At 41.7% G+C, this 26,502-nt stretch overlaps 1 protein-coding gene across 1 annotated transcript in view; it reads right to left on the bottom strand.

Moving 5' to 3' along the window:
• LOC111864055 (disks large 1 tumor suppressor protein) overlaps nt 1-18,872 on the bottom strand; it is a gene marked incomplete in the record, with an annotated part of 824,637 nt that extends 805,765 nt beyond the window's left edge. Inside the window, 1 exon segment of the mRNA XM_033751308.1 lies at nt 17,690-18,872. Coding sequence (XP_033607199.1) covers nt 17,690-18,101 — 412 coding nt within the window.
• Between the last annotated feature and the right edge of the window lie 7,630 nt (nt 18,873-26,502).

The raw sequence follows: 26,502 nt of genomic DNA, 5'->3' as shown, positions 1-26,502 counted from the left end.
TGCATACTAAACTCTTACGATAACTCACGTTCATCCGGCCGCTGCCGATGTACACAGAGGGGAAGAGGGGAGAAAGAAACTGTCAATATGGCAACTAACTGCATGGAGACGGAACACAATTAGCTGCCAAAACGTCTTTCTATCCACCTATGGCTCTACAGCCCTTTATTGAACCGAGGCCGATTTTTCAGTTTATTAATCCTATACACAGTCGGTAGAACTCCTTGTATGGGAGATGAGCCAGTCGCAAGGCCGCTACCTAATCACAGAACAACACAAGCATAGAATAAACACACAGAGACATTCATGGCTCGAGTGGGATTCGAGCCCACAATCTCAGCGTTCGAGTGGGCGAAGACAGTTCATGCCTTAAACCGCGCGGCCACTGTGATCGGCCTACGAATTGGATAAAAATGGCAAAATTATATTTCCTTGAAATGTATAAACCTCCATGTTTAACAGGTGAAGATACGTGATGTAACCTCACTTCGAAACTACTGTTCTTTAACATCAACTCATCTCAGCAGTGGAATATTCACACTACTTCTCATGCCCTAGGTAGTCCTAGGTTAGTTGCTAGACCGAAAGTTTGTGACTATACACGGAGTCTTGATTGAAAACTGGGTGCGCTGAACTCTTAACAACTCGTAACTACAAGTATAACACTTCCGCTAATTCAAGCGCTCTGATTCTCGCTACAGCACACAAAGTCCTCCCAGTTTGCTACGTCCTCAAGTGCCAGCTGCTTGGTAGCGGCTTCCGAAAATGGGGATGCCCCTTACTGTTCCCGTGCTCACTGGCTCCTGTCCTCGCTGCTCAGTCGGTCGCTCGGTCGGTTAAATTGCTGCTGGCCTTTTCCAGCACAGTCATTCCTGGCTTCAGTCGCCTTGAGATCCATGAACAAGATTTTTATTCCCCCTTAGACGAAATTAAATTCAAAATTATGTCACGACGGTCAGTTGACCAGTCTCTCTTCGTGTCAAGTACCCACCTGGGGCCCAAGATAAGATTTGTATTAATCAGACAGTTTTGGGTTTGCTGGGAGCCCTGTCTGACAAGAGAACGGGCCTGTCATTTATAATTGCTGCTGGTCCTCGCCAGCGCAGCCATTCTCGGGTCCGAGTAGGCCCGGGGGGCTCATGACCGTATTTTACTCTCATATTTGAAAGCCCACCCCCAACCCGGAGGGCCAAGTCCCCGTACTTATATCACCCCAGAACAGGGTGGCCCAGTCATACCCTCAGGCACTGGATGTCTAGGAGACATGTCAAACGTTCTCGGTATATAAACCGGGGGGCAAACCGCACAGAAAAACTGCCTATAACAATATCGTCAGTCGCTGCGTTCGTGTCTATTTACGCGAAAACGCATTTATAGAGCCATTACTATGCAACAGACAATGCAGATATGTCATAATACGTAATGCCACCATCTGGATCATCAGTCCATCTCGGAGAACAGTCTAACTGTGAAAATACTGTTCTTTATCAAGACGTACTCATCTTAGTAGAGTTAACTTTTTTCTTCTTATACTCTAGTTAGTCCTACGTTACATTCTGGACTGAGAGTTAATATAAAGCAAAACAAAAAGTTTCAGCTTGAAGTATTCGAACTTTTCAAATAGATGCATGCCTGAGAGATATCACAAAGGGAGCTTAAATTAGATAGTAAAAGTTTCCGAACTGGGAACTTAACGAAGGATGAAATGAAATTCATCAAACAATTAATGAAGCATTGCACCATGAAAATACGAGCAGTACACAATGTTCTAGTACAGTATATTACCTCTCAAGTATATAATGCAATGCATATGGGTTTCACTTCGTGATGTCACGGAATTTTAAATTCTGTATATTAATGGCAAAATGCAAAAATACCCTACAGAAAGAATATACGTGTATCATTACGTTTCTTTCTCTTTTGAGTAAGAACTGTAACCCGTTTCTCATAAAAAGAGGAGAATTTTTTTCTGTAAATGGGGACCTAATGGGTGATGCATTTTCTGTTCCTGATCATCATGAGTCCGGTATAGAAAACCGGGATCAAGCGCCGTGGGGAACCGTTGCACAGACCACGCGACACCCTCTATCCGCTAAAGTTCGCACTAACTTCGCCGAAAAGCGGCGGTGGCTCGGCCGGTATTGTTTGCCTGCGGACCACAGGCCACGGAGTTTTTTTTGATCATCATGAGTACATTCCGATTACTTATTGTGGTTAACGCCGTACATATCGTCTGGGTAACAGGCACCTGCTGTTTTCAGACTTCATAACTTTTTGTTCATTTCCGAAACTCTATTGTCCCCATATCACTGACTTTTGCAAAGAAACAAGTGTACTGTCAGAGCTTCTTCCTCTTGTCTCCAATGCAACTGTCATTATTCGTTTACCTGGATAAAAAGCGGTCTTCTGTATAAACCAAAAAGCCATCATATGCAGCTTTAATGCCTTGAAAATCTCAATTTTCAAATAAATAATTGTTTCGTAACGAATCAAATCTACGCGATAGGACTCCCTCACTCAGAGCTCAGCAGTCGTGTCACAAGACAACACATTCCACAAGAACCAGTTGTCCTACTGGACTTCGAATTGCTTATTTAATGACGCTGTCAGCATCCAGACTATATAATATGAAATTCACGATGATTAATCAAAGTGGAGCAGCTGGTGGAAGGAGAATTAGCATGGGAATACTATGTACTCAGAGAAAACCTGCCCTAGAGCCATTTTATTCCCATAAATCTGATATAACTTGGCCTGAACTCGAACCTCGGAGGCCAGGGCGGAAAGCAGGCGAAAAACAGCCTGAGCTACGGTAAGGCCGCAGATCACAATGGCCGCGCAGTCTCATACGCTGGGATCGCGGGTTAGAATCCCATTCAAGATATGCATATTTGTCTGCGTTTATTCTGTATTTGTGTAGTCCTGTGTAGGTATCAGCCTTAAGTCGGGCTGATCCCCCGTCCAAGGAATCCTACCGACTATCTAAGAAACTGAAATGAAACGAAGTGTTTCACGGACGTCCTATACGCCAAGTGGCAGCACAAGAATAGATAGATAGGTAGACAGATAGAGATAGATTTTTTTATAGATAGATAGGGTAAGGCCTGGTGAGGCTCGGACTTGAGATCCTGGTTTACAAGATTGCTAGAGGTTCAATAATACATTTGTGGCTGTATAAAACTTCAAAGCTCAATTCCAACATTGTGCTCACTACAGTACGAGTGGGGAGTTGTCATCGTTTGTAACTGCTAGATCAACTGCATCCTCACTAATGACACTGAATACTAATTAAGTTAAGGGAACGACCGGTTAAAATCCCGCCTGACAGTTAAAGTAACATCATGGACGAGAAGAAGCCATAAATTTGACTCATTGCAAGCGAATCGGGTGAGCGAGAAATTTAGGTCTCAATTAGACGCGTGTTTAGAAAGCCTCAAATATATAAGTTAACTTCAGCTTTATTTATTCCGTAGGTACCGGCTTCGAGTCTACGGCTGTGCCACTAGCTGTCCCACAATGTCCCTCAAAGTGATGCAACACACTGAAATACGAGACGCACGCACTCCCATCCCCTCTCCTCGTTACCGACAGTACAGGCATCACATACACTCGGTCTATACTGTTACAATGGATACGGTATCGTTCAAGTATTTAGCTACTACAGAAAATAATTACTAACGAGACTACGAAAATGACGACTTCCAGACAAAAGTGCCTGATAGTTCAAATGGATTTAGTGACGTCTCGCTTGTAACTCACTCTCATGGATCAGAGCCCTTCTTGTGATGCTACTGAAGAACTTCCCAGCATTCTATGGAATCCGAAGGTTCATAATTGTGTTCACAAGAGCCCTGAGCGGTCCCTATCCTGAGCCACATCAATCCAATCCAATCCATACCATCCCATTCTATCTATCTGAAATCCATTTCAATATTGTCCACCCACATACACCTTGGTCTTCCCAGTGGTCTCTTTCCTTCCGGCTTTCCCACCAATATCCTATATGAATTTCTCCTCTCCCCATTTGTGTTACATGCCCTGCCCACCTCAACCTCCTTGACCTGATCATTCTAATTATAGTTGGAGAAGTGTACAAGTTATGAAGATCTTCATTATGCAGTTTTCTCCAACCTCCTGTCACTTCATCTCTCTTCGGTCCAAATATTCTCCTCAGCACCCTGTTCTCAAACACCCTCAGTCTATGTTCCTCCTTTAATGTTAGAGACCAAGTTTCACACCGATACAGAACCACAGACAAATTTACAGTTTTGTATATTGTAATTTTTATGTTTTTCTCGCTTGTAGTTATATATAACAAATTAGAGAAACGAATACCATGGCAATTTCCACTTCATAGTTTAAATAACGTATTGTACCATATAGGCCGTTTCTAGGAAACGAATTTTCAAACACATTTCCGCGGAGATACTATTCTTGGACACCAGTCCATCGCTGGGTGTTAAACAAACGTGTCCATAGATACGAAAATGGAAGGTGTAGACTCTTGGAAAGCAGCTCGTTGCTACGAGTAAGCAACGAACACTTCCATGGATACCGCTAGACTATATAAGCGGCTCTTCAGAAAAGAAGGCATTCAATCCCGTGCAAAGGTGGGGGTCGAATACGTCCACCGTAACCCTCCGAGTCGTTGGAGGCGATGAAAAGGGAAGTCTCTAACGTGAGAGAGTTAAATATGGCCACGAGTCCCACGGGACTCGGACCCGAGAATGACTGCACTGCCGAGGACCAGCAGCAATTGTAAACGACAGACCCGTCCTCTCGTCAGAGAGAGTGCTCCACGTCATCAAACCTGCAACTGTCTGACAATAAGAATCTGGTCGTAAGCCACAGATGGGTCCTCTATTCCAAGACTGACCGTCGGTCGTAACATAAGACTCAGACTAAGAAGGTATTGATTCGTACACGAGGATGAAGTTGTACATGAGGAGTCATTCATGATTCATTCGTAATTCGGAATTAATTCGTAAACCAGAAGCAAGTCAACCACGGGAGAAGACAGACTAGTAGAGAAAACAGCCGTAGTCCAGCCAGAATGGAGCGACTGTTAGGCAGTCATAGAATGTGAGCTGTTATATTTATTGTGATTAAGAGTGACTGCAAAAGAAAGCGGTAATACGTGTAAATCCAATCATCAATTCCAGAACCTGTTATTATTAGTCACGGAACTCCAAAGTAATGACGGTATACACGTACAGTACAAACTTCACAGACCTGCTGCTATATCTTGACATACATACGATCATTAGCCAGTTCAATCTGCTCAAATCCAGTGACGATGACCCATGGAATCTTACTTTGGAAAGCGTTCTGTTTTGTACAACTTTGATCCTAGACTGTGACTTAATTACAAAATCAATTACACATCTATAATTATGTATTAGTCATTACTTTATGTAATTATACATTTTATTTTTAACTTTCATTTCAGTTAATCTATGTTGTAAATGTTCGAAACCATTTCTGCAAAAACGAAACACATTTTATAATTTATCGTGGTGAAAGCGTTATTTTTTTTTAAATTCGCTAGTGAGGGGTGGAGTCCAGCTGGGCCCACTCGGCACGGCGGTCACTGATTGGCCTATTGTACCTGCCCGGGATGATTATGATGATGGAGAATTTGGTGGAATGAAGATTGGCAGGGGGAACCGAAGTTTTCGGAGAAAACCCGCCCCATCGCCACTTTGTCCACCACAAATCCCACTTGGTGAGACCCGGGATGGAACCCGGGCCGCCGCGGTGGGAAGCCAGCGACTAGCCGCTTGAGCTATGGCGAGGCCAAAGCGTTATTTTAGTCGTTTTCTTTATTTTGTTCCAGATATGATTCGATTATTCTAAATCTATTTGACTGCTTCTTGCGTTATTTTGAGAAGGTGCCTTGAATGCACAGCTTAAGTAGCGACGAACAGAACGAGTATGAATGGTAACTATAGAAGAAACAGAAAGGAGGTAGGCGGTATTGTTTAATGTAAGAAATATGCATTTATATTTGGTATGAGGATAGATGAAAAGATGGGGATATTATCTGGACCCAGGAAGGATAGAGAAAGCTGCATAATATGTAATATTCCAAAACGATAACTAGGATAATAAGATGTGGGGGGGGCGGTCGATCACAGTGGTCGTACGGTCTAAGCCACGAAGTGGCTTCGCCGGCTCAAACAGTAGGGATCGTGGGTTCGAATATAACTCACGTTATGGAAGTCTGCTTTTATTATGTGTTGTCCTTTGTGGGCAGCGGCCTTTGGGTAGGGCTGATCCCCCGTCCATGAGTCTTACTGACTCTCTATAACATCCAAATCTCCGAATTATTTAATTTCCAACAGGCAGTGGCCAAGACAGAAGAAGAAAATCGGGGACATGAGATGGATTGAGCACATATCAAGGATGGGAAAGATGGGAAATGCATAAAACATTTCAGTAAGAAAACTTCAATGTGAGCTCTCTCTTGGGAGACATAGGTGCGAAAGGAATGATAATATTAAAATGGACCTTGAGACATGCGGTTTGAGGACACAGAGTGGAAGTATCTGGCTCAGGGTAGGGACATGTGGCGAGCTACTGTGACCAATGTAATGAATTTTCGAGTAATATAAAATATGGGGAGCGCAGTAAATAGCTGAGCGACTATTAGCTTCCCAAAAACGACTTCCGAAAGAGTGAATTATTCGTCCAGAGAAATTCACGAAAACCCGGTATCGATACCTCGGCCCCTTGGCCAAGATTCAACTACGTAATTCATGGGGGAAAATTACGACGAGTTACCATTAAGTCATTCGGACAGATATTTTGTAAAGAAAGCACTTGTGCTATATATAACGTAACCAAGAGGCTTTAGTTTTGTTCAAATTTCGACTCTGATGTAATTTTTAACCTTTCGCTTTAGGGTTACACTCTTCGAATTTCGAATTGTGTGAAGTCCGGCTTCGTAAATTAGTTTCAGCTACACAAACATTATGAACACCCGTGAGGCTTGCCAGAAAGGGATTCGAATCTGGCAGACAGACAAGCTGACCATTAGCTACCGCTCTGTGGGTAACGCCACCTACCGCGCGCCACTCCGGGTAGCTGGAGGCTGTTCTATAACGGCCACCACCACATGCAATTTAATTACGCTTATCCAATCAGTGGCGACCTGAATAACAGACGCCTGCCGTATGCCAGATGCACGTCGCCTCGCACAAAAGACAACTCGGCTGGTCACAGCAGATTTTATTCTGTGCTTTTTATAGTATAAACATATTCGTACTATACCTAATTGTTAACAGAACTAAGGCCCAACACTGCCAACACACTAGACATCGCAGCAGGATAAGAGAAATTACAAAACAACACGACGGATAGAAAGAAACAGCGAAGGGTAACAAAGCCATTCAATTTTAATATATTAAAACATACATTTCAATCTTCACTTTTAATTAGTTATGCATAAAGTTTCCATGAATCATAATTGTAAAATCCAGCAGTGTACCAAGCCATGGACAATGCAAACACCGATGTAGTACCTGATTGTGTTTGGTGGTCACACTGTCTGAGACACAAAAACAAACAAAACGAACTGCGTGGTATGTAGTCCGCAAGCGAACTATACCGACCGAGCGTCCGCCATTTGTTGGCGAAGTTAGCGCCAACTTCAGCGGGTAGAGGGTGTCGCGTGGTCAGCGCAACGAATCCCCACGGCCGTTAATATCAGTTTTCTAGACCAAAGCCGCTATTTCCTTGAAATAGCTCCTAAATTATGCTCATGAGGTTGAGTGGACCCCATTCCAGACCCACTACTTCTCAGAAAATCGGGTAGCGACGGGAACTGAACCCGGGACGACAACTCCACTGAAGTAATTATTCTTTATATTGATCTATTGGAGACGAAATTGTGCTGCAAACAAAAGAAATCAATGACAGATATGTGAAAACGAACTTCTCAGATGTCAGCTCAGCAATAACCAAAGGGTAGAAGCAACGAGAATTGCCTTCGGTTTAATATATTTCCACGTGTGTGAGTGACTATGGACGGGGTTTGGATTAGTAAATGGATTCATTGACCACTTACAGATCGCAGATACGAGTAATTGTAGCGTTATGGCTAATTAATATACTCTGCAGCTCATTTCAACACGTAAAAAGTCTTCGCAGTCTGCTGTGTCTTCACCAGTCATTGCCTGGTAACGGTTTTCAACGGCGGACTTTCCCTTACTCTGTGTCCCCGAACTATCCCCGTACCTCAGCTAACAGCATCAAACAGCAACAGCTCACAACGCCTGAACTGCAGTTCTCTAACTCACCAACCAAATCCTCATTTCCCTGAACTGCACTGCACTAACACCACTGACAGTCTGCTTATAACACCTCGGTACAGACTGCATAGAAAACACCGCTTCCAACACTTCTAATGTCGCTTCACGCAGTTGTCGCACGGACCGCGTAAAAAACACATCTTCCAAGTTAGTCCATTTGTGCGTGTTAGGAATTTGTTGTCTAACAACAGGCGTTGTTTACAGACTGATTACTTAGCAACGGGTCTACAGCCTACAATATTAACAAAATTATTGAAGCAAATGTTCGCTAACATATACTCAGAAAATACTGGAAAATACAGAGCGATTTTTTGGTCCGAAGTTACAAGAATATGTGGGCTGCGCCATAGCTCAAGCGGTTAGTCGCTGGCTTCCCACCGCGGCGGCCCGGGTTCGATCCCGGGTCTGGTCAGGTGGGATTTGTGGTGGAAAAAGTGGTGCTTGGGCAAGTTTTTCCGAGTACTTCGGTTCCCCTGCCAATCTCCATTCCACCAATTGCTCCACAATCACCCTCACCTATCATCTGGGGCTGGTACAATAGGTCAGAAGTGGCCGCAGTACAAGGGACTTAGTCCTACCCCACTAGCAATAAAAAATACAAGAATATGAAGAGCGTCGTCTTCCCAGTTGTAACGCCGTGCAGTCGGGACACAGCCAAACGGAAGCCAAGCAACAAACATGAGCAGACGAAAGATCTGTGCAAACCCCATTCAGTCTATATTTAAACTGACTGTAAAAGGTAAAATGGAGGTACAGCTCCACCATTCTTGAACTCGGTACTACATGGAGCTGAGTGGTCAGCTTCACGCCTCTGCCGCTTTATCGCTGGGGAAATCGTCTCGGGTAACGACTGGTTGGGTGGCCGGGTGGGTCCAACTGATAGTCTGGACGCTGTGGAAAAGAGAAAAACTTTGCTCCTGCCGGATTCAATTTACTGTACGCATAAGAATTCAGTCCTCAGTGTGAAATATGTTCGAAGTTTCCCCTTTTCAAGTGAGTTGACATATTCTAAGTTTATATATTATGGTGTCTCCTATATTAAGGCGGTTCCATACATCAGTAACAAAATAAAACCAGTTACTTATTCCATTTACAACGCCAATGAATTAACGTGAAAAGTTTCACCGCCAAGCTCAGGCTGGATATAAAACCACCAAACCTCGTACCTTCTGAACTTCAGCTAACTTCCCGTTAGCCAAATTCCCCAAGAGAACAAACTTCTTAAATTCTTTGCAAAGTTGAATACCACAGGTGCTAAACAGGACGGCCAAAGATCGCTTTCACAGCATAGAAACACAATTTTAACGAAACTTCAAATTAGAAACTTGCCAGCTGTGACTTCTAGTTCAACTTATCTCGGAATTTTCCACGCCTCGGGCAAATGTGCATGGTTTTCATCAATGTCGAACCCCTCGGTTTTATATTCTCCCTGCCTAAGAAGCTTTCATCAGACTTGAAACCAGAGAGTGATCTGGTTCCAACACTACATAAACTGATAAATTCTGTTCTTGAAGAAACGTATCTATAACAAAGATTCTGAACTGCATATCTCTAAATTCTATCGTTCCTATACTTAATAAGGTCAAATCAGAATATTAACCTGCATACAGATATAAAATATTGTAACATGTAGACATATTTCTAGGCAACGTCCGAAATACGCGCATGCAACAATAGAATCAGGTCGCAAGAGAGGTTTCTATGTGGTTTTCATACATCCATTGCTAGGTAACGGGCCAATAAATACGTACTCTTGACAACAGAAAAACGGCGTTTTCCGTGGGGTCCGTGCCGAGGAGTTACGTTGAAGACAATTTACGCTACAAGCACTTAAGAGCTGAGTGTTTAGTTGTGAAGTGTTAACCAGCGGGCAAAGGAAGCTGAAGAGACTCCATCGCTAAGATCTGTTACCAGGAAACGTCTAGTGATAACACTGCAGAGGAGTAGCCATTGTGAAGAGCTGATACCTTGTAAAGATAACACTGCAGAGGAGTAGCCATTGTGAAGAGCTGATACCTTGTAAAGATAACACTGCAGAGGAGTAGCCATTGTGAAGAGCTGATACCTTGTAAAGATAACACTGCAGAGGAGTAGCCATTGTGAAGAGCTGATACCTTGTAAAGACTAGTGAAAGTAGATTGAGAAGACTTAGTTCGGAGTGATTTCTAATATGGAAATCAGAAATAATGCAATAAGTATTTGTAGTCACGACCCATAAGTGGTCAATAAATATATTCACCAATTCAAACCCCGTCTCTAATCACTAATACACGTGACAATATTGTCTTTTTTCGTAAAATATTGTAGCGCGTACAGCTGTTACTTTGCGACGACAGCGGGTTAGGCAAATATACCAGAACCGTTTCTAGGCAACGGTTAAACGGATAAGTCTGATAAAACTTATGTATTAACTTCTGTGCAGTATTATTACATTTGACCTATAAGGATCAAAACAATAATCGCCGAGCATCATGTAGAGCAAATATTGTATATAAAATTCCATCGAAACCATTACACATCAGCAGAGAAAACATAATATCCCATTCTACATCCATTTAGTGCACTTCGAGCAAAGAGCATGAGCCAATAAAACACTGTTGTTATGAGGCATACCTGATTATGTCATGAAGAGAATTAGGCGGAACTGGTCGCGACATAGCATAACCTGGCGTCGGGTTCCTACGTCGCATGTACTTACCTGAAACAAGACAATCACACAAAGGCATTAGAATTTGAATCATATTATTATCACAGTAGTGTTTATGTGGCACTCGAAAGGTGGGCCATGAAACTGAGACATGTTTTCAAAAATTTTATCGGAAAACTGACAATTTTGGAGACCTAAGCGTATACGGGGGCACGCAATAGCGCAGATGGCTGAGGCACTATGCGACAAGCCGGGAAGTAGCAGGTTCGATTCCCGATGAGGTCATTTAATTTTTAAATTGAGCTTCCAGCCTCAATATGGTCCTGGGGTTTACTCAGCCTCTAACAGAAATAAGTACCAGGAATCATCTTGGAAGGGAAGAGAAGGGTAGTATTAATATGGACTGAAGAAAGAGGGCGTGAAGTTGAGGGCTGGACTCATGTGACTTCGAACAAGAAGCAATGGACAGCTCGTGAACACGGTAATGAACTTTCAGCTTTCATACAAGTCGGAGGAATTTACTAGTTCCTCCAGCGGATTCTGCGAAATGAAGGGTATGTGAGAGGCAGAGAGATTCAGGAGAATTATGTGCAGCCAGGCAGGACAGCAAGTGTTGAGCCTGCGACCCGACCTACGTGTATGTCAACCATACGTCAGGGACTTTTATCCTTGGTGCAGTATCATCCAAAGGAGATGGGTCTGTATTTATATTGGTGAAAAATTAGGAAGGTCGAAACTTTCTTGTATGTCAAGCGTCTCTTGTGCCTAAGTGTATGAAAAAGACGCATATAGGTAAGACAGATCGAGTATGTTTTTTGTCTGCCCATCTGACACTACTAATGGATTTAAAAAAAATTGTCTGTATCAGTACTTATCTGGGGTTAATATTCTAGTTCATCATATTGGTTCTTTTGCTTATATGTAGAGCAGTATTTTTTTGAAAAAGTCAGTATCAAATTGGTGGAGTAAAATATATTTCTATACAGAGATGATAATAGTATTTTTTTTTTGCTTTCCCTTGTGTTTGGAAGCATGCGGTAAGGTAGCTGGTTGAGGCACTACGCTACAAGCCGGAAGGTAGCGGGTTCGAGTCCCGATGAGGTGGATTCATTTTTTCAAATTACATAATCCTTCCAACTGCATTATGGCCTGGGGTCGACTCAGCCTGTAACATAAATGAGTACCAGGAATATTCTTGGGGTTAATGGGGGCCCGGCGCGTAAGGCTGACAGCCTCACCGCCTTCTGCGTGCCGATTGTCTAGATAATGTGGGAGCCTCGACCTCTAGCACTCCTATGGGCCTTCACGGCCTGTTACAGGAACAGCTTTACTTTCTTTTACATTTTTTATCCATTATATTTGATTGTCCCCTCAGCTCCTTTATCTTGAATTACTTACAGTTACAATTTCACATGGAAAAATATGCAGTGAAACCGTTCGTTAAGAATTTTTTTCCCAGCCCACTGATATGCTGACAAATGAAGTACGGACAGCTACATGGAAATACCTTTGATGCGACGTCATACCGTGCATAGGCAACTTTAAGGAAGGAAATTTCTTTCTGTTCAACAACATCTTGGATATGGCGAGTTTGCTTCCCATCGGTTATGCTTCAGACGCAGTATAGCCACTCTGTTATAATCATTGTACCTGTTTCATCGCTTGAACCTTACTCCAGATCTCCAGTTTGTGACTTTGGTCATGTACATGGGGAGCTAGTGAAAACTCGTCGGTACAGCAGACGGAGTCTGTTTATCTATCAGACCTACAAGGTTAACCTCTGATAGGATCTGAATTTGTTGCAGTTGTATGCAGAGCCAGATATTCCCTTTGTGGAGAAAGGAAGTTACCTCTCTCTGCCTCTTTCTCTTTCAGCCCCCTTCTCTCTCTCTCTCTAGCTCTCATTTATTAATTTTTATTTCCTCTATTATTATATTCGTTGTCATCTCCTTTTTCACATTGATTTCTTATTATGTGTTCCCATCTTTCTTTCGCATTTCCTTTCTCTAGTCTCTCTCTCCTCCCACCTTTTGCTTGGTTCATTCTAATGGCTAACTAATGACGTTATGTGAGATTTTGGTAATGCCGTGCGCCGACAGATCGCAGCAATGTACTGGTCGCAGGTACTTATCCGTGGTTCCGCGAGATAAAAATGAACCGTCGTGCAAATAAACCGTATGAGAGCAGGCCATATCAGTCTGAAACCAAGCCTAAACAGATTTCTGCAAGGCACTGTTGCTCCACGAACAATATTCCTATATTTAAAATAGATATGTAAGAAATGAAAAATAAGTAAAAGTATAAAATAATAAGAGTATACTCTCAGATTTACGGTAAGATATATGTTAAGATTCGCGGGAAAACAGAATAAGATGTTTCTAAGAATGTGCTACAGAAAGCCGGATGGGCATATCCGTCTTTTTTATTTACAAAATATTAGCAATCAGAATTACATTTGTTCTATAAGCTAATTTGCTGTATTATTCTTCGTGACGTGTAGAGGGTTTATCCAGAGATAAGTCCTCGTTATCCCTCTCTCAGGTCGGCTGGCCAATTCCTAGGCATTTTTTTCTATTTACAATTATTTTTCACAATAAAAAAGTTCTAATTCTGCCAGTAGATCGATATACCAACAATAATCTCTCTGTCTCAATCTGTCATAATTTTTATGGATAATGCTTATTTAGAAGAGCCTCTTGAAAACTGTATTTTGAATTTCCAACATGGGATTTCATGTCTGCAATGTTAGCAGGCGAAGCGGAGGCTCCAGTCAAGAATATTCTGCAAATCCTGCTTGAATCCACTCCGTCCTACATGATTATTTCTTCTTCAAAAATATCTTACACATTATTATTGCAAGTCGCTGCCAACAGCCATTTGTTTTCTTGAAATTTTACCTTGTTCCAGCATACGCCAAACGAAACAACTCCTCTGGGCACAAAGTTTGGATCGAAAGGCATTCGAGACAACTGCGTGCCGTGTTCTCAATTAGCACCTCCATTGGGAAATATTCTGTCCCCATACGGAAGTTCTGCGACGACATGCGCTGGGTACGACGAGCTTCTACCATTTCAAATGGATTTTCATTGTTCTGCTTTCGCCTCGAGTAAAGTCTGCAACGACTAACTCTCCGGAGGGGGGTATGATTTTCGACTGTTTTGTTTCGAGGTATATGTAAACTGCGTGTCTACAATGAAGCATTACGCTACGCTTGGTTGCATCCAAATAGCAGGGGCGGAAAGTGGGGGAAGTTTGCGATGCTAAGGAAATATATCATACATTGGAATTATTAAACTGATTTATTTTCATTTCAGAACATCCTATTATTGAAGACAGTACCATACATGTGCAAGAGGCACAATAGACCACTGTAGGTCGCGGTGCAAGGGCCGAGAAGGCCCACCACTTATACATTCATACATGTGCAACAACTACTACTAGATCCACTTTGGCAGCAAAAGGATATTTAATGCCAACTCAAATTTCTTTAATTTACTCCATAAGTTAACGAAGTTAATAAACCCTATGGGGGTATGTCGACGATTCAATAATGATGTTTAAACAAACCAATGTCTTCACAGTTGTATGTAGTTCTGTGTCACCGCTGCCTGAAGATTGTGCGCAGAATCTACTGTTACTGGAGATCACTTTCATGTGTCTCGGTGCAAACGTGACAAATCGCCTAGGGCTCTTCTATACTGGAACTTGTTTCCTGTCTCACTTTCACAAAACGCAGAATTCCTCATTCAACATGTCCCCTTACCCCGTTACACATACTCTCATCCAGTATATAAAGTGAGATAAATATTCTTATTTACTGTCTAATGCGCTTTACAGATTATACATACATATACATAAATTATTCATGTTAATTCGTGGAAAATATTCCTGAATAATTCTTAATGTAACACGAGAAATTTCATCGTAACAAACAAACAACTCCGTTCCACGATGGTAGCCTCTGTTTACGAGTTCTGGGGGAGGTGGGCTACAGACACATGGATAAATAATGATACTGTAGCATACAGACCCGTTGCTAAGTAATGACTTTATAAACAACGGTCATTGCCAGGTAATGGCCGCAAGAGATTTCTAAGAAGCATCAACGGATTAACTTGGAAGCGGGGTCCATTACAGTATGATTACAGATGTTTATTAATCGTTTATTTAAGAGTTCTTCCAACTGATAAGATTATATAATGTTGCGCGAGAGGATCAGTAGTGAGTTATAAATTCAAAACGATATCGAATGAAGAGGTCGTGGCACAACTATAGGTATTTCATCTGAAGGGACAGAGGAAAACCACAAAACCTTCAGTCAGAATAGCCCGTCTTCGGGAGATATTTGAAAGCTAGACCTCCCGAATACGAAACAGGATCGCTACCCATCCGCTTGCAACGCTCACTAGCCCATTCAGAAGTGATGACAAACACGAAAATTGTCAGGAAGACTAACCTGATCTGGCCATGAAATGAACTGCCAACTTCGAAATGTGTTAGACGCGTTACTGCTGTGCAGTTCCATTCGGTTAATGGTTATTGTGTCCGTTCTAACAGTTCATGGCGCAGTTTTTATTTTCCTTGTTGTGACGTGTAAAGCGGATGTATAGGAACACAGTAACAATCAAATAAAACGTGCTTAGAATAAGCCAAGGCAATTTCTTTCTGTGACAGAAAGAGGCGTAACAGGGCTTTAGTAGTTTGAAATCAAGATTGCCGTTGAATTAAATTTCAGGAGAAGACATAGCCTTCAAAATTTGTTTCACTTTCATATGCACGCTTTACAGTGCAGTGACACTGCGTATATTCTCTGTAGACCAGAATGGTGTTGCATGCCTCAGGAGTGTCATCAGCATATACTTACTTTCCCTGAATTGTAACAGGAGGTAAAGCATCACACTGTCAATTTATTACCTAGAATGTTTGTTGGAGAACAAAATTGCCCTTGTCCCTAAACATGCCACAAAGACTTATTTGGGGCATGGAGGTAAACTCCATTCTAGGCTTCAGCGCTATATGCACACTAGTGATCAGCTTCTGGTTTCGGCCGCCTTAATCCCGGAAAGAAAACCTACCGTAATCGGAGGATAGGAGATTTTGTATATGCTAAATCTATTCTGAAGACGCAGATGAAGACAAAGAAACCAAAACTCCCGATGGAAATTGAAACCTCGCAGTTAAAACCACAGTCGCATGACATCTGGGAGGACTTGCAAAGGATCGCCGATAAAGGTGAGTGAAGAGAACGCCTAAACCCTAAAGAAACAATCCCATGCAGGAGAATGGAAGTCAGACAAATTTTAACGAAGACAATATACAAAGTGTAAATAAATATACGTCACAACGCTCTGTGGTAGAGAGATGGGTTCAATGTTATCATATTTTGTTAATACACCCATGTCTGGAAACGCTTTGTTTTCGCGTTAGGGCCTCTGGAATGTGAAGGAGGACGACCTTAACTCTTACCTCTGTGGCTTACTGGTGACATTTACCTTACATTTCTCCAAGAGACCTTACCCGAGCTGCTGGAAGTGGTGCCTTTGGAAGTCTGTCGTGAAATGCGGTTCCAGCTTGATGGCGCCCTGGCGCACTGCACTAATGCTGTCCGTGAGTATTTGGATGAAAACTTTGGCAACGGATTGGACGTGGAGGCCAAATAACCTGGTCCCTCGCTCTCCTGGCTTGACTCCACTGGATTTCTTTCTCTGGGCATACATGCAAAGCCTGGTGTACGAGACTCCAGTGGAGACGAAACATGGTATTGTGGCAAGAATTGCAGTAGCAGCTGGAACCATTCGGGAAATGACGGGAATCTTTCAAAGAGTTCAGCATGATATGGCCAGGTGGCGCAGAATATATAATGAAGTCGGCGGCAGCCATTTTGTGCAACTTTTATGATGTAAAACAACGATAACATCCCCTACAACTTATGCATCCTATCAGAAACTTCTGTGACCTTTAGTGCCAAAAGCAAGCGTTTCCAGACATGGTTGTATTTAATAAATGTGATCAAACTGAACCCTTCTATCTACCACAGAAAGTTGTAACATATATTTATATACGCTCTGAATAGTTCAAAATAGCATGCCTTGAAATGACAACAAAAAATATTAGTAGTTTAAAACTACTATTCACAGAGTGAAAAATTGAACATGTAGTCATCTTTTCTTTTTATTGCTAGTGAGGTGGGACTAAGTCCCTTGTACTGCGGCCACTTCTGACCTATTGTACCAGCCCCAGATGATAGGTGAGGGTGATTATGGAGCAATTGGTAGAATGAAGATTGGCAGGGAATCCGAAGTACTCGGAGAAACCCTGCTCCAGCGCCACTTTGTCCACCACAAATCCCACTTGACCAGACCCGGAATCGAACCCAGGCCGCCGCTGTGGGAAGCTAGCGACTAACCGCTTGAGCTATGGCGCGGCCTCAAGTCACTATCTTACTGTACCTTCAACTGCTTGGTGCGTCCCTTGTGGACGAGACAAGAAACTATACGCGGAATATCTCTGGAGTGAATGTAAACAAAACATCAGTGACACGTGACAGCGTGTTCGCGAGGCCGGAGAAGTACATACCAAAACTGTTCACTGCAACAGTAATTCGTCAAGGCACAGTGGTCAATGCGAAAAGTCGGAGCGTTGTGAATTACGCATGTCACGCGCCTCTAGTCTATTTTTATGCACTCCATACATATTCCGAAAGTAGGATAGCGGGATAAGAGCGACTCACCTTCCTTGGGCGGGACATAGCCGTGAACCTCACAGTAGGTGCCACCAGGACCAGGGGTATCCAGAGTATAAAACGTGGCTGCAGAAGAGGTCGATATGTGGTCATCACTGGACTGCAGACTTTCCTGCCTTTGTTGTTGGAGTTGTTGTTGTTGTTGTTGTTGTTGTTGTTGTTGCTGCTGCTGCTGCTGTTTTTGTTGCATTTCCTCTCGTCGACACTTGGCGCAACGACGCATTTCGGCGCGCACGCGCAATAGCCACACCATCCCGAAAAGCGCCATCTTGATCCTGAACTCCTCGGATTTCAGCAGCATTGTCATCATAATGTCACGTGTATTAATGACAGTTGTTTCACTTTCATTATCTTTATCATAAATAAGATCATAAATAACCGTGCGATACTGACGACACATGCCTTTCTCGCGTAACTCCTATATTCTCCGAATCTTTTGCACGCTCTTCTGCCAGACGTCCCATACGATAATTGTATGACGCCTGTAGGGTTGAGCAATATGAAAATTTGTTTGCAGAAGCTTTATTAAATATTTAAACGAAACGTTCACTTGCATTTACGGTTTAAACACAGCACTCATCCAAATAATCTATACCATTTATATTTGAATAGATTCCATCTGAGTAAATTTCTCGATTACAAATATAAGAGTGTGTGTACTTATATGTAGCACACTGAGCTGTGTTATGGGTAACTCACAGTTTGATAATCTCTTCACTGCGGCTTCACAATTATTGGATGGAAACGGTTAGGAAATATCAATACGATAAAATAGAATTTCGTTTAATCGACGCACTTTTACACACACACGAACAGTGTCAGAAAGCATGACCTTGAAGTTCAATCTATGATTCCCGTTTTGCGGACCAATAGGTATTTATGAGTGCATATTTTTATGTACGGCTTCCTATAATTAACACAATCCTTTTGATATTTTGTCTGCAGAGTTCCTTAGAAGAAGTTGCGATCAGCAAACATTAACATAAAAATGTTACATCACAATTCATTGTAATTGTGTTCTTTGTTCAAAGCCTGACGGTCATTCTTTATAACAGTCACGAAGGTATGGATGTTTTCGCCGAACTGTTTTTATGTTACCGTTAAAAAGGGAATGATTCCCCAATTTTACTTTGAATGTCTACTGCGTAAGTTCAGCAAGGGATCCTCCATTTAGTCACTGGGCATCCATACGCTGTAAGGAGTACAAACAGTTGTTCAAAAGGACCTATCACTGCTACCATCAAATACATACAACACTGTATTCTTAAAGTCATATCTGTACCATATTATTTTAACAAAATTCCTTACCAATGAAAAACCTCTATAAGTCAGGATCTGCTAAAATTTATATATACTGGAACTAAGAACCGACACACTTTAGTGGTTTAATTTTCCGTGCAAGGTTTCATAATGTAGTTATTATGAATCCTAGCGCTGCTCTTGGCAATAATCACATAAGGACAGAACGAATTTAAGTGGAAATAACATAGAGCCATCAATATTAGAGCTAATTTTTACCGACCACACAACACGTTTTTATTTACTGTCACACTACATGTTTCGACCTCAAGAGGTCATCCTCAGGTGTACGAACACAGTTGCACAATCACACGCAATCACATTCGTTTTTCCACTTATTTTGAATGTGATTGCGTGTGATTGTGCAACTGTGTTCGTACACCTGAGGATGACCTCTTGAGGTCGAAACATGTAGTGTGACAGTAAATAAAAACGTGTTGTGTGGTCGGTAAAATTAACTCTAATATTGATTAAATACACAACAGGATGCAAGAAACAATTAAACATAGAGTCATTCAGTGTAGAGTACGCTATTTATATGAGAGATCTTCTAATACGAAACCTTTGTTAACTAATTCCATGAAGCAGAGTCCTTCACGAGCCGCTAATAGTCGCTCAACTGGTAAAGAAATCCTCAGCCTCTTACGAAACCCAATGATTGCGTTACCGTGTTCACCACAAATCACCACTGAACACTAACCTTGGCCACATGAATCCAGCCCACATCCTCACACTCCGCTTAAGCCCTATTTAATATTACCGTTTCATATATGCCCAGTTCTCCGAATTCTCCCCAAATCTCATTAATGTAACATTTTTCAAGAGGCTATGAATTAGGAACACGGTGAACTCGAGAAATATTTTGGTAAACTGACGATAACTAATGAATCCTATCTATGGCTCTACAGTCCTTTTGTTGGACTTTGGCCGCTTTTTCAGTTTCTTAATCCTATACACAGTCGGTAGGACTCCTTGGACAGGTGATCAGCCCATCGCAAGGCCGCTACCTGAACACAGGGCATCACAAACACAGAATAAACGCAAACAGTTATCCGGGCTCCTGTACAATATTACTTACATACTTATGGAGCTGAGCCCCTCTTGAAGAGAAGCCAAATCTGCAGCTACTACTCAAATATTTCCCAGCATTTTATGGAACCCGAAGGTTCATTACAGTGTTCACAAGAGCCCTCTACTGGTCCCTATTCTGAGCCAGACAAATCAAATCCATACCATCATATTCTATCTCTCTAAGATCGATTTTAATATTGTCCACCCACCTACGCCTTGGTCTTCCTAGCGGACTCTTTCATTCTGGCTTTCCCACCAATATCCTATATTCATTCCTCGTCTCCCCTATTAGTGCTACATGACCTGACCACCTCATCCTCCTTGACTTGATCATTCTAATTATACTTGGAGAAAATTACAAGTTATGAAGCTCCTCATTATGCAGTTTTCTCCAACCTCCTGTCACTTCATCTATCTTCGGTCCAAATATTCTCCTCAACACCTTGTTCTCAAACACCCTCAGTCTATGTTCCTCCCTTAATGTCAGAGACCAAGTTTCACACCCATACAGAACCACAGGCAAAATTATCGTTTTGTATATTCTAATTTTTATGTTTTTGGACAACAGACGAGAAGACAAAAGGTTCTGGACTGGATAGTAGCAAGCATTACCCGAGTTCAATCTTCTCTTAATTTTCTCATGAATCCGGTTTTGATTTGTTATCGTTGTTCTCAAATATCTGAACTGTGCCACATTTTCAAAAGTCTGTTATCTATCTGTATGTCATGATTTTGCCCTGCATTTTGGGGACGAGACAGAAACATATACTTAGTTTTCTCTGTGTTTACTTCTAGACCAACATCTTTAATTGCGTCAATTAAAGTTTGTGTGTTTTCGTTATGGTATCTATATTATCACCCAGAAGATTTACTTCGTCAGCATAGACCAACAGCTGATGTGTCACGTTTCATTTCAGTCCCACCTGGTTTCCCTGGACCTTCCTAATTGCATCTTCTAAAGCAAAGTTGAAAAGGAGTGGCGATAAAGCATCTCCTTGTTTTAGACCATTCTGGATAGGAAATTTATCAGACATATGTTTACCTATACGGACTTTACTATAAGTATCGTTTAAACACATTCTAATCAACTTAACTAGTTTCATGGGTATCCCAAAATCAGAATATTGTACAATTCTGCCCTCCTAACTGAATCATAGGCTTTCTTGAAGTCTATGAATAGCTGACGTACTGTCTCATCGTACTCCCAATTTTTCTCCAATATCTGACAAATGCAAAAGATCTTATCTGTAGTTGATCTGTTATCTCGAAACCCACACTGATGATCCCCATTAATCCTGTACAATATATTATAGTAAGTTTTAAATAACCATTATTTTACTGGGTATATAATTGCGTGTATTTCCAGTCGCGTTCACACTGACAACATTTCACTGCAAGAAGAACGTATGCTACCTGCTTCTTCAGCTTCTTGTGGAAAAAAAAAGTGTTTTCTTCATGCCCTTTAACAACGGCACGGTTTACAAGTACGTATCCACGGCGTTAAACGAGAACTTTCTTTTTAATGCTAGTGGGGTGGGACTAAGTCCCTTGTACTGCGGCCACTTCTGGCCTATTGTACCAGCCCCAGATGATAGGTGAAGGTGATTGTGGAGCAATTGGTGGAATGAAGATTGGCAGGGGAAACCGAAGTAACGGAGAAAACTTTCCCCAGCGCCACTTGTCCACCACAAATCCCACTTGACCAGACCCGAGATCAAACCAGGACCGCCGCGGTGAGAAGCCAGCGACTAACCGCTTGAGCTATGGCGCGGCCTTAAACGAGAACTTACTTTGATAGTAATTAGCGATAAAGCTCTAATGTGGATTATGTTGGTGCTTGATGATACCGCTTAGATGCACGTTTCCGATACCTTTACTGTTGCTATCGTGAAGGTGAACTGACAGAACAAGATAAACACTAGCACCGAACTGCAGCCAGAGGCTGCGCTGTACTGTTGCAGGAACATACCTGCCTAGCACCTACAAAGTGATGCATTTAAGCAACATTACAATGAAGCCACATATACAGTGAGGATACAAGCAAGTGTACAACAAAACAAGACACAGAACAGAGAAACACATGTATTGCTACATTCATAATCCATTTAAATGATTTTCCAGCCTTATCAGCTCTCGATGACTATAGTGAAAACAGAGAACTGTTATTTCACTGTGTAATTTCATTTAACTGCTGTGAATATGCATAAGTACCGGTACGTATTTGTGCTACGTTTATGTCAAGCACACCAATGGGACAGAGGCCAGACACGTTTGGACATGCTTAGGTGTAGGGTACAGTACAGTCTTTTTGCGCACACTGGTGGCAGATACCATATGACACAGAAAATAAACTTATTATGCTCTAAATGCGATTAAGGTTCTTGTGTGTTAGTTGCGATCCCGGTGGTCTGTGTTAAGGCGAGCACAGACTGAACAGTGAACAGCATGCATGGTTCCTAGTGTTCGGTATAGGATCTTTCAAGGATAATCTTTCCTGTAGCCTTTCATAGTACAAGAACCAATCTGCGAATATCGCCACGTTTTAAATACACGACGGCCTTACGGTCTGTTCTATTTATGGCCATATGGAATCCCTCTCCGAGAATCGACATTTTATTTTTGTATTAATGTCCTCTCAAGCATTATCTGGTTTAGTTTATGATCTTATAACTTTCTAAACATAAAACATGGAACAGCGGAACGAATCCTAAATGCTGATTTCAAAAGTATATTTGGAAGGAAGTGGTCGTGGCTCAACACATGTATTATCCCTGCAATTACCTGGAGGGACTGACAAAAACCACGAAGAACTTTATCAATATAACCGGTGTATCGATAGAGATTCAAACTGAGAACGTCTCGAACATGAATCTAGAACATTACTGCTAAGCCAACCTGCCCAGTTTCATTTTTATATGGACAACCAGAATCTTCGCGAGTGGTAGAAAATGAAGACAACTGCGACTCTAGGCAGTAAATTCCAGTGACGATATTACGACGATAAATATATGTTGAATTTTGGTGGGGTATCTCTTAAGAAGGCGGACGTTTGAAGTGTAAGATTAAGTTAACAGGGTATTATTAAAATTCAGCGAAAGTTTCGAAAACCTAAAAGAAACCGAACGAAGGATATGCACTCGGCACGGCGGCCATTGATTAGCCTACTGTAGTCTGCCCCGGGTGATTATGATGATGGAGAATTTCGTGGAATGAAGATTGGCAGGGGAAACCCAAATACTCGGAGAAAACCCGCCCCGGCGCCACTTTGTCCACCACAAATCCCACCTGACCAGACCCGGGATCGAAGCCGGACCGCCGCGGGGGGAAGCAAGCGACTAATCGCTTCAGCTATGGCGCGGCCATGGAATACGTTACATCGCGACTCTGTGTACTAATTGCAAAGGCTATTTAGAGTATATGAGTATATATGAGAATATTGTATACAAAATAACTGTGCAGGAATTGGTAGTCTCCTTTTTCAAAAATTATAGTTCCTGTACTGAGAAATTGGAGGAAAATGTGAGCAATTTCAGTCAGAACATTCGATACACAGCCCAAGATTCGAACCGGCTACATCTGGACGTGTTACTGCTCCAGCCATCAAGTACCTGTAGTATCACGTGTGTATTATCTGCTTTCATGTTGTGCGGATACATGATTAGCACTGTTCGAAACATTGGCGGAAATACAAATTAATATTACGCCGTCCTGCTCTCCTCTTCCGGTCCCGGATCAATTAATGAACCAGTTCGTTATAGAAATATCATATTCTCCGCACAATGCCTGGTGGATATGTTGACACATTCCATCAGAATGTATTGCATATGATTCCGTTCTGAACTTGTTTACTGTAATGCCTCGTTAGGTCATAATCATTAACAAAAACATGATGCCCACATACAAATTGCTATTTCCAAAATGTCATGTGGCTTCATATCGATCAGAATGCTTGTAGGCTATGAATGACTTGCTGCTCCAAGTCACGCTCTGTAGGATTACGTGTACTGAAACAGAACTACACAGTTCGATTATATGTAAAAACCTTATAGGAAATATATCACACCTTCTGCTGATTTACAATTATACACAACGGCCTAAAATGCACTCTCATAAAAACTGACGCCGGTCACGGTAGTCGAGCGGTCTACGGCATGTGCTGTCTTCGCTCGCTCGGAAGCCGGGATCGTTTGTTCGAATCCCACACAAGGCATTGATGTTTGGTATGTGTATATGTGTATTCTGTGTAAGTGTTTAAGTTGGGTCATTGAGACGAGCTGATCACTCGCCCAAGGAGTGCTACAGTCTGTAAATTGATCAAGATGAAAAAAAAAACAACTCCGTAATGTATAAGAGGAACAGATTAAATAAGTAAATAAAAACTGGCTTGCTGGAACCTCTCCTTAATCACTTAAAGCCAGTTCACACTTTCGGACTCCACTTTCACTAGAGTACTGCTTTCCCATTTAAGTAAATATCCCTGAGAGTGCCTCTTAATGTATTAAATGAAACATATATGCATTGTAGAATATAATGGATTTCTTTTGAACCACGACAGTACGTTACAGTACTGTATTTAAGATTTCCGAAAAGTATATCTGATTACATACACTCACATATTAAATATGTTTTTTTTTTTAATTCCAATAGTGGGGGGTGGAGTCCAGCTGGGTCCACTCGGCATGTCGACCACTGATTGGCCTATTGTACGTGCCCCGGGTGATTATGATGAAGAAGAATTTGATGGAATGATGATTGGCAGGGGAACCGAATACTCGGAGAAAACCTGCCCCAGCCCCACTTTGTCCACCACAAATCCCACTTGACAAGACCCGGGCTACCGCGGTAGGAAGCCAGCGAGTAACCGCTTGAGCTATGGCGCGGCCTTATCAATTATGTTGCTTACGCAAATAACAGTTCTTTCCCATTAATGTTTCAATATTTTTTACAGAATTTTGTAAGTGAAACGCCTTATTACGTCTCTGTTTATCACGGAAATCTCAACTGTCAATTTATCACAGAGTCCAAGAAACTTAAGGGCATTGATAGTTGGATCCATAAACATCCTTCAGACATGCTTTCTCTCGCTTTACTTTCAGTTAAAAACTTACCACTTCCTTTTTTCCCGAAACACTACATACGTTATAATATCTACACGAAACTGGCACTTACACCATAGAAAAACAAAGGTAGTGTTTAATCCTTCGCATTATCAGACAGTTGGCTGAATTATTGTATAACAACTTGTGTGCACAATTAAACATATATATGTACAACTAATACTAAATTATGCGTTGAAATAAGCTACTTTATGCCTATACCTTCAATTATATTTTGTATTGATTGGTTTTAAGTATATTACATTACAAATACAAGTAACATAAGAAAGCAATTTGAAATTTAAATTGACAGACAGGGAATACGTTTTCTCTATTCGCTTCAAGTTTTACGAATTCGATTAAGAGTGGCAATTTGATATTACGTTGGGAGGATCAGACCCACGCAAGCCCCCATCCATCACCAGACAATACGGAAATTTTGGACAAATATCCATACCTTGAACGGGATTCGAACTCTGCGATGTGAGCACCTGAACTTCGTAAGACCTTACCCCCTTTCGATAGCAAGGCGAACAATATGACTAGCAGATTCAACGTGCTTGAAGACTTTCAACTACGCTCTCATCTTCAGTACCTTAATGGACACTGTCCATACATAGCTAACGCAGATGCAGGCGTGCTGGAGACCTCTCTAGGTGAGAAATTCCACAGATCAGAGCAATTAGTCAAAATAAAGAGAATTACTTGGAGCTGTCAATATCACTAAACAATATGAAGTCCTCACAGACCTGTCAACAAGTTAAATGCTCGGAATGTATGCCCAAATTTTGACAGGTGCGCTAACAGTTTTCAAAATCACTGAAATTAAACTCGATTTTATTATTGTGCTCATATAAAGGTACTGATAATTGTGATTAGGAATTAGTGACAAAAGGAACTATGAAGTTCTGCTTCTGGATCCATACCTCAACATGTGTTGCACGTGAGCCCAATACTACAGATGCAATTAATACAGCTCTTCACTACACTTACACATTAAATGGAAAAAAAATCGAAAGATTCTGTTACTTTCACAAAAAACCCGCAAATCTGTTTAAAATACAAACGTCAACTTGGAGGAGACATCTATGATAATAGCAGATCTGTAAATTTTCGCAGGCCGCCACAATATTTGTATCCTCCACAACCGACTCACCTCAACAGATATTATCTGTTGTGGTTTCTGTCTTGTTTGGCATACTTCACTGAGAAACATCAAGTGTCAGAACATGTTTTCATTTGTTGCCCTGAGGGAATGCTCTGCAAATTATCCTGTAAATTCATCGAGGTCCGATGGATTTACTAAACGACCACTTTACATTAAACTAAAATCCA

This window comes from Cryptotermes secundus, unplaced genomic scaffold (genome assembly GCF_002891405.2).
Source record: "Cryptotermes secundus unplaced genomic scaffold, Csec_1.0 scaffold655, whole genome shotgun sequence".
NCBI lineage: Eukaryota > Metazoa > Arthropoda > Insecta > Blattodea > Kalotermitidae > Cryptotermes > Cryptotermes secundus.
The sequence above is the reverse complement of the archived record's forward strand: the minus strand, read 5'-3'. Positions and strand labels throughout refer to the sequence as shown.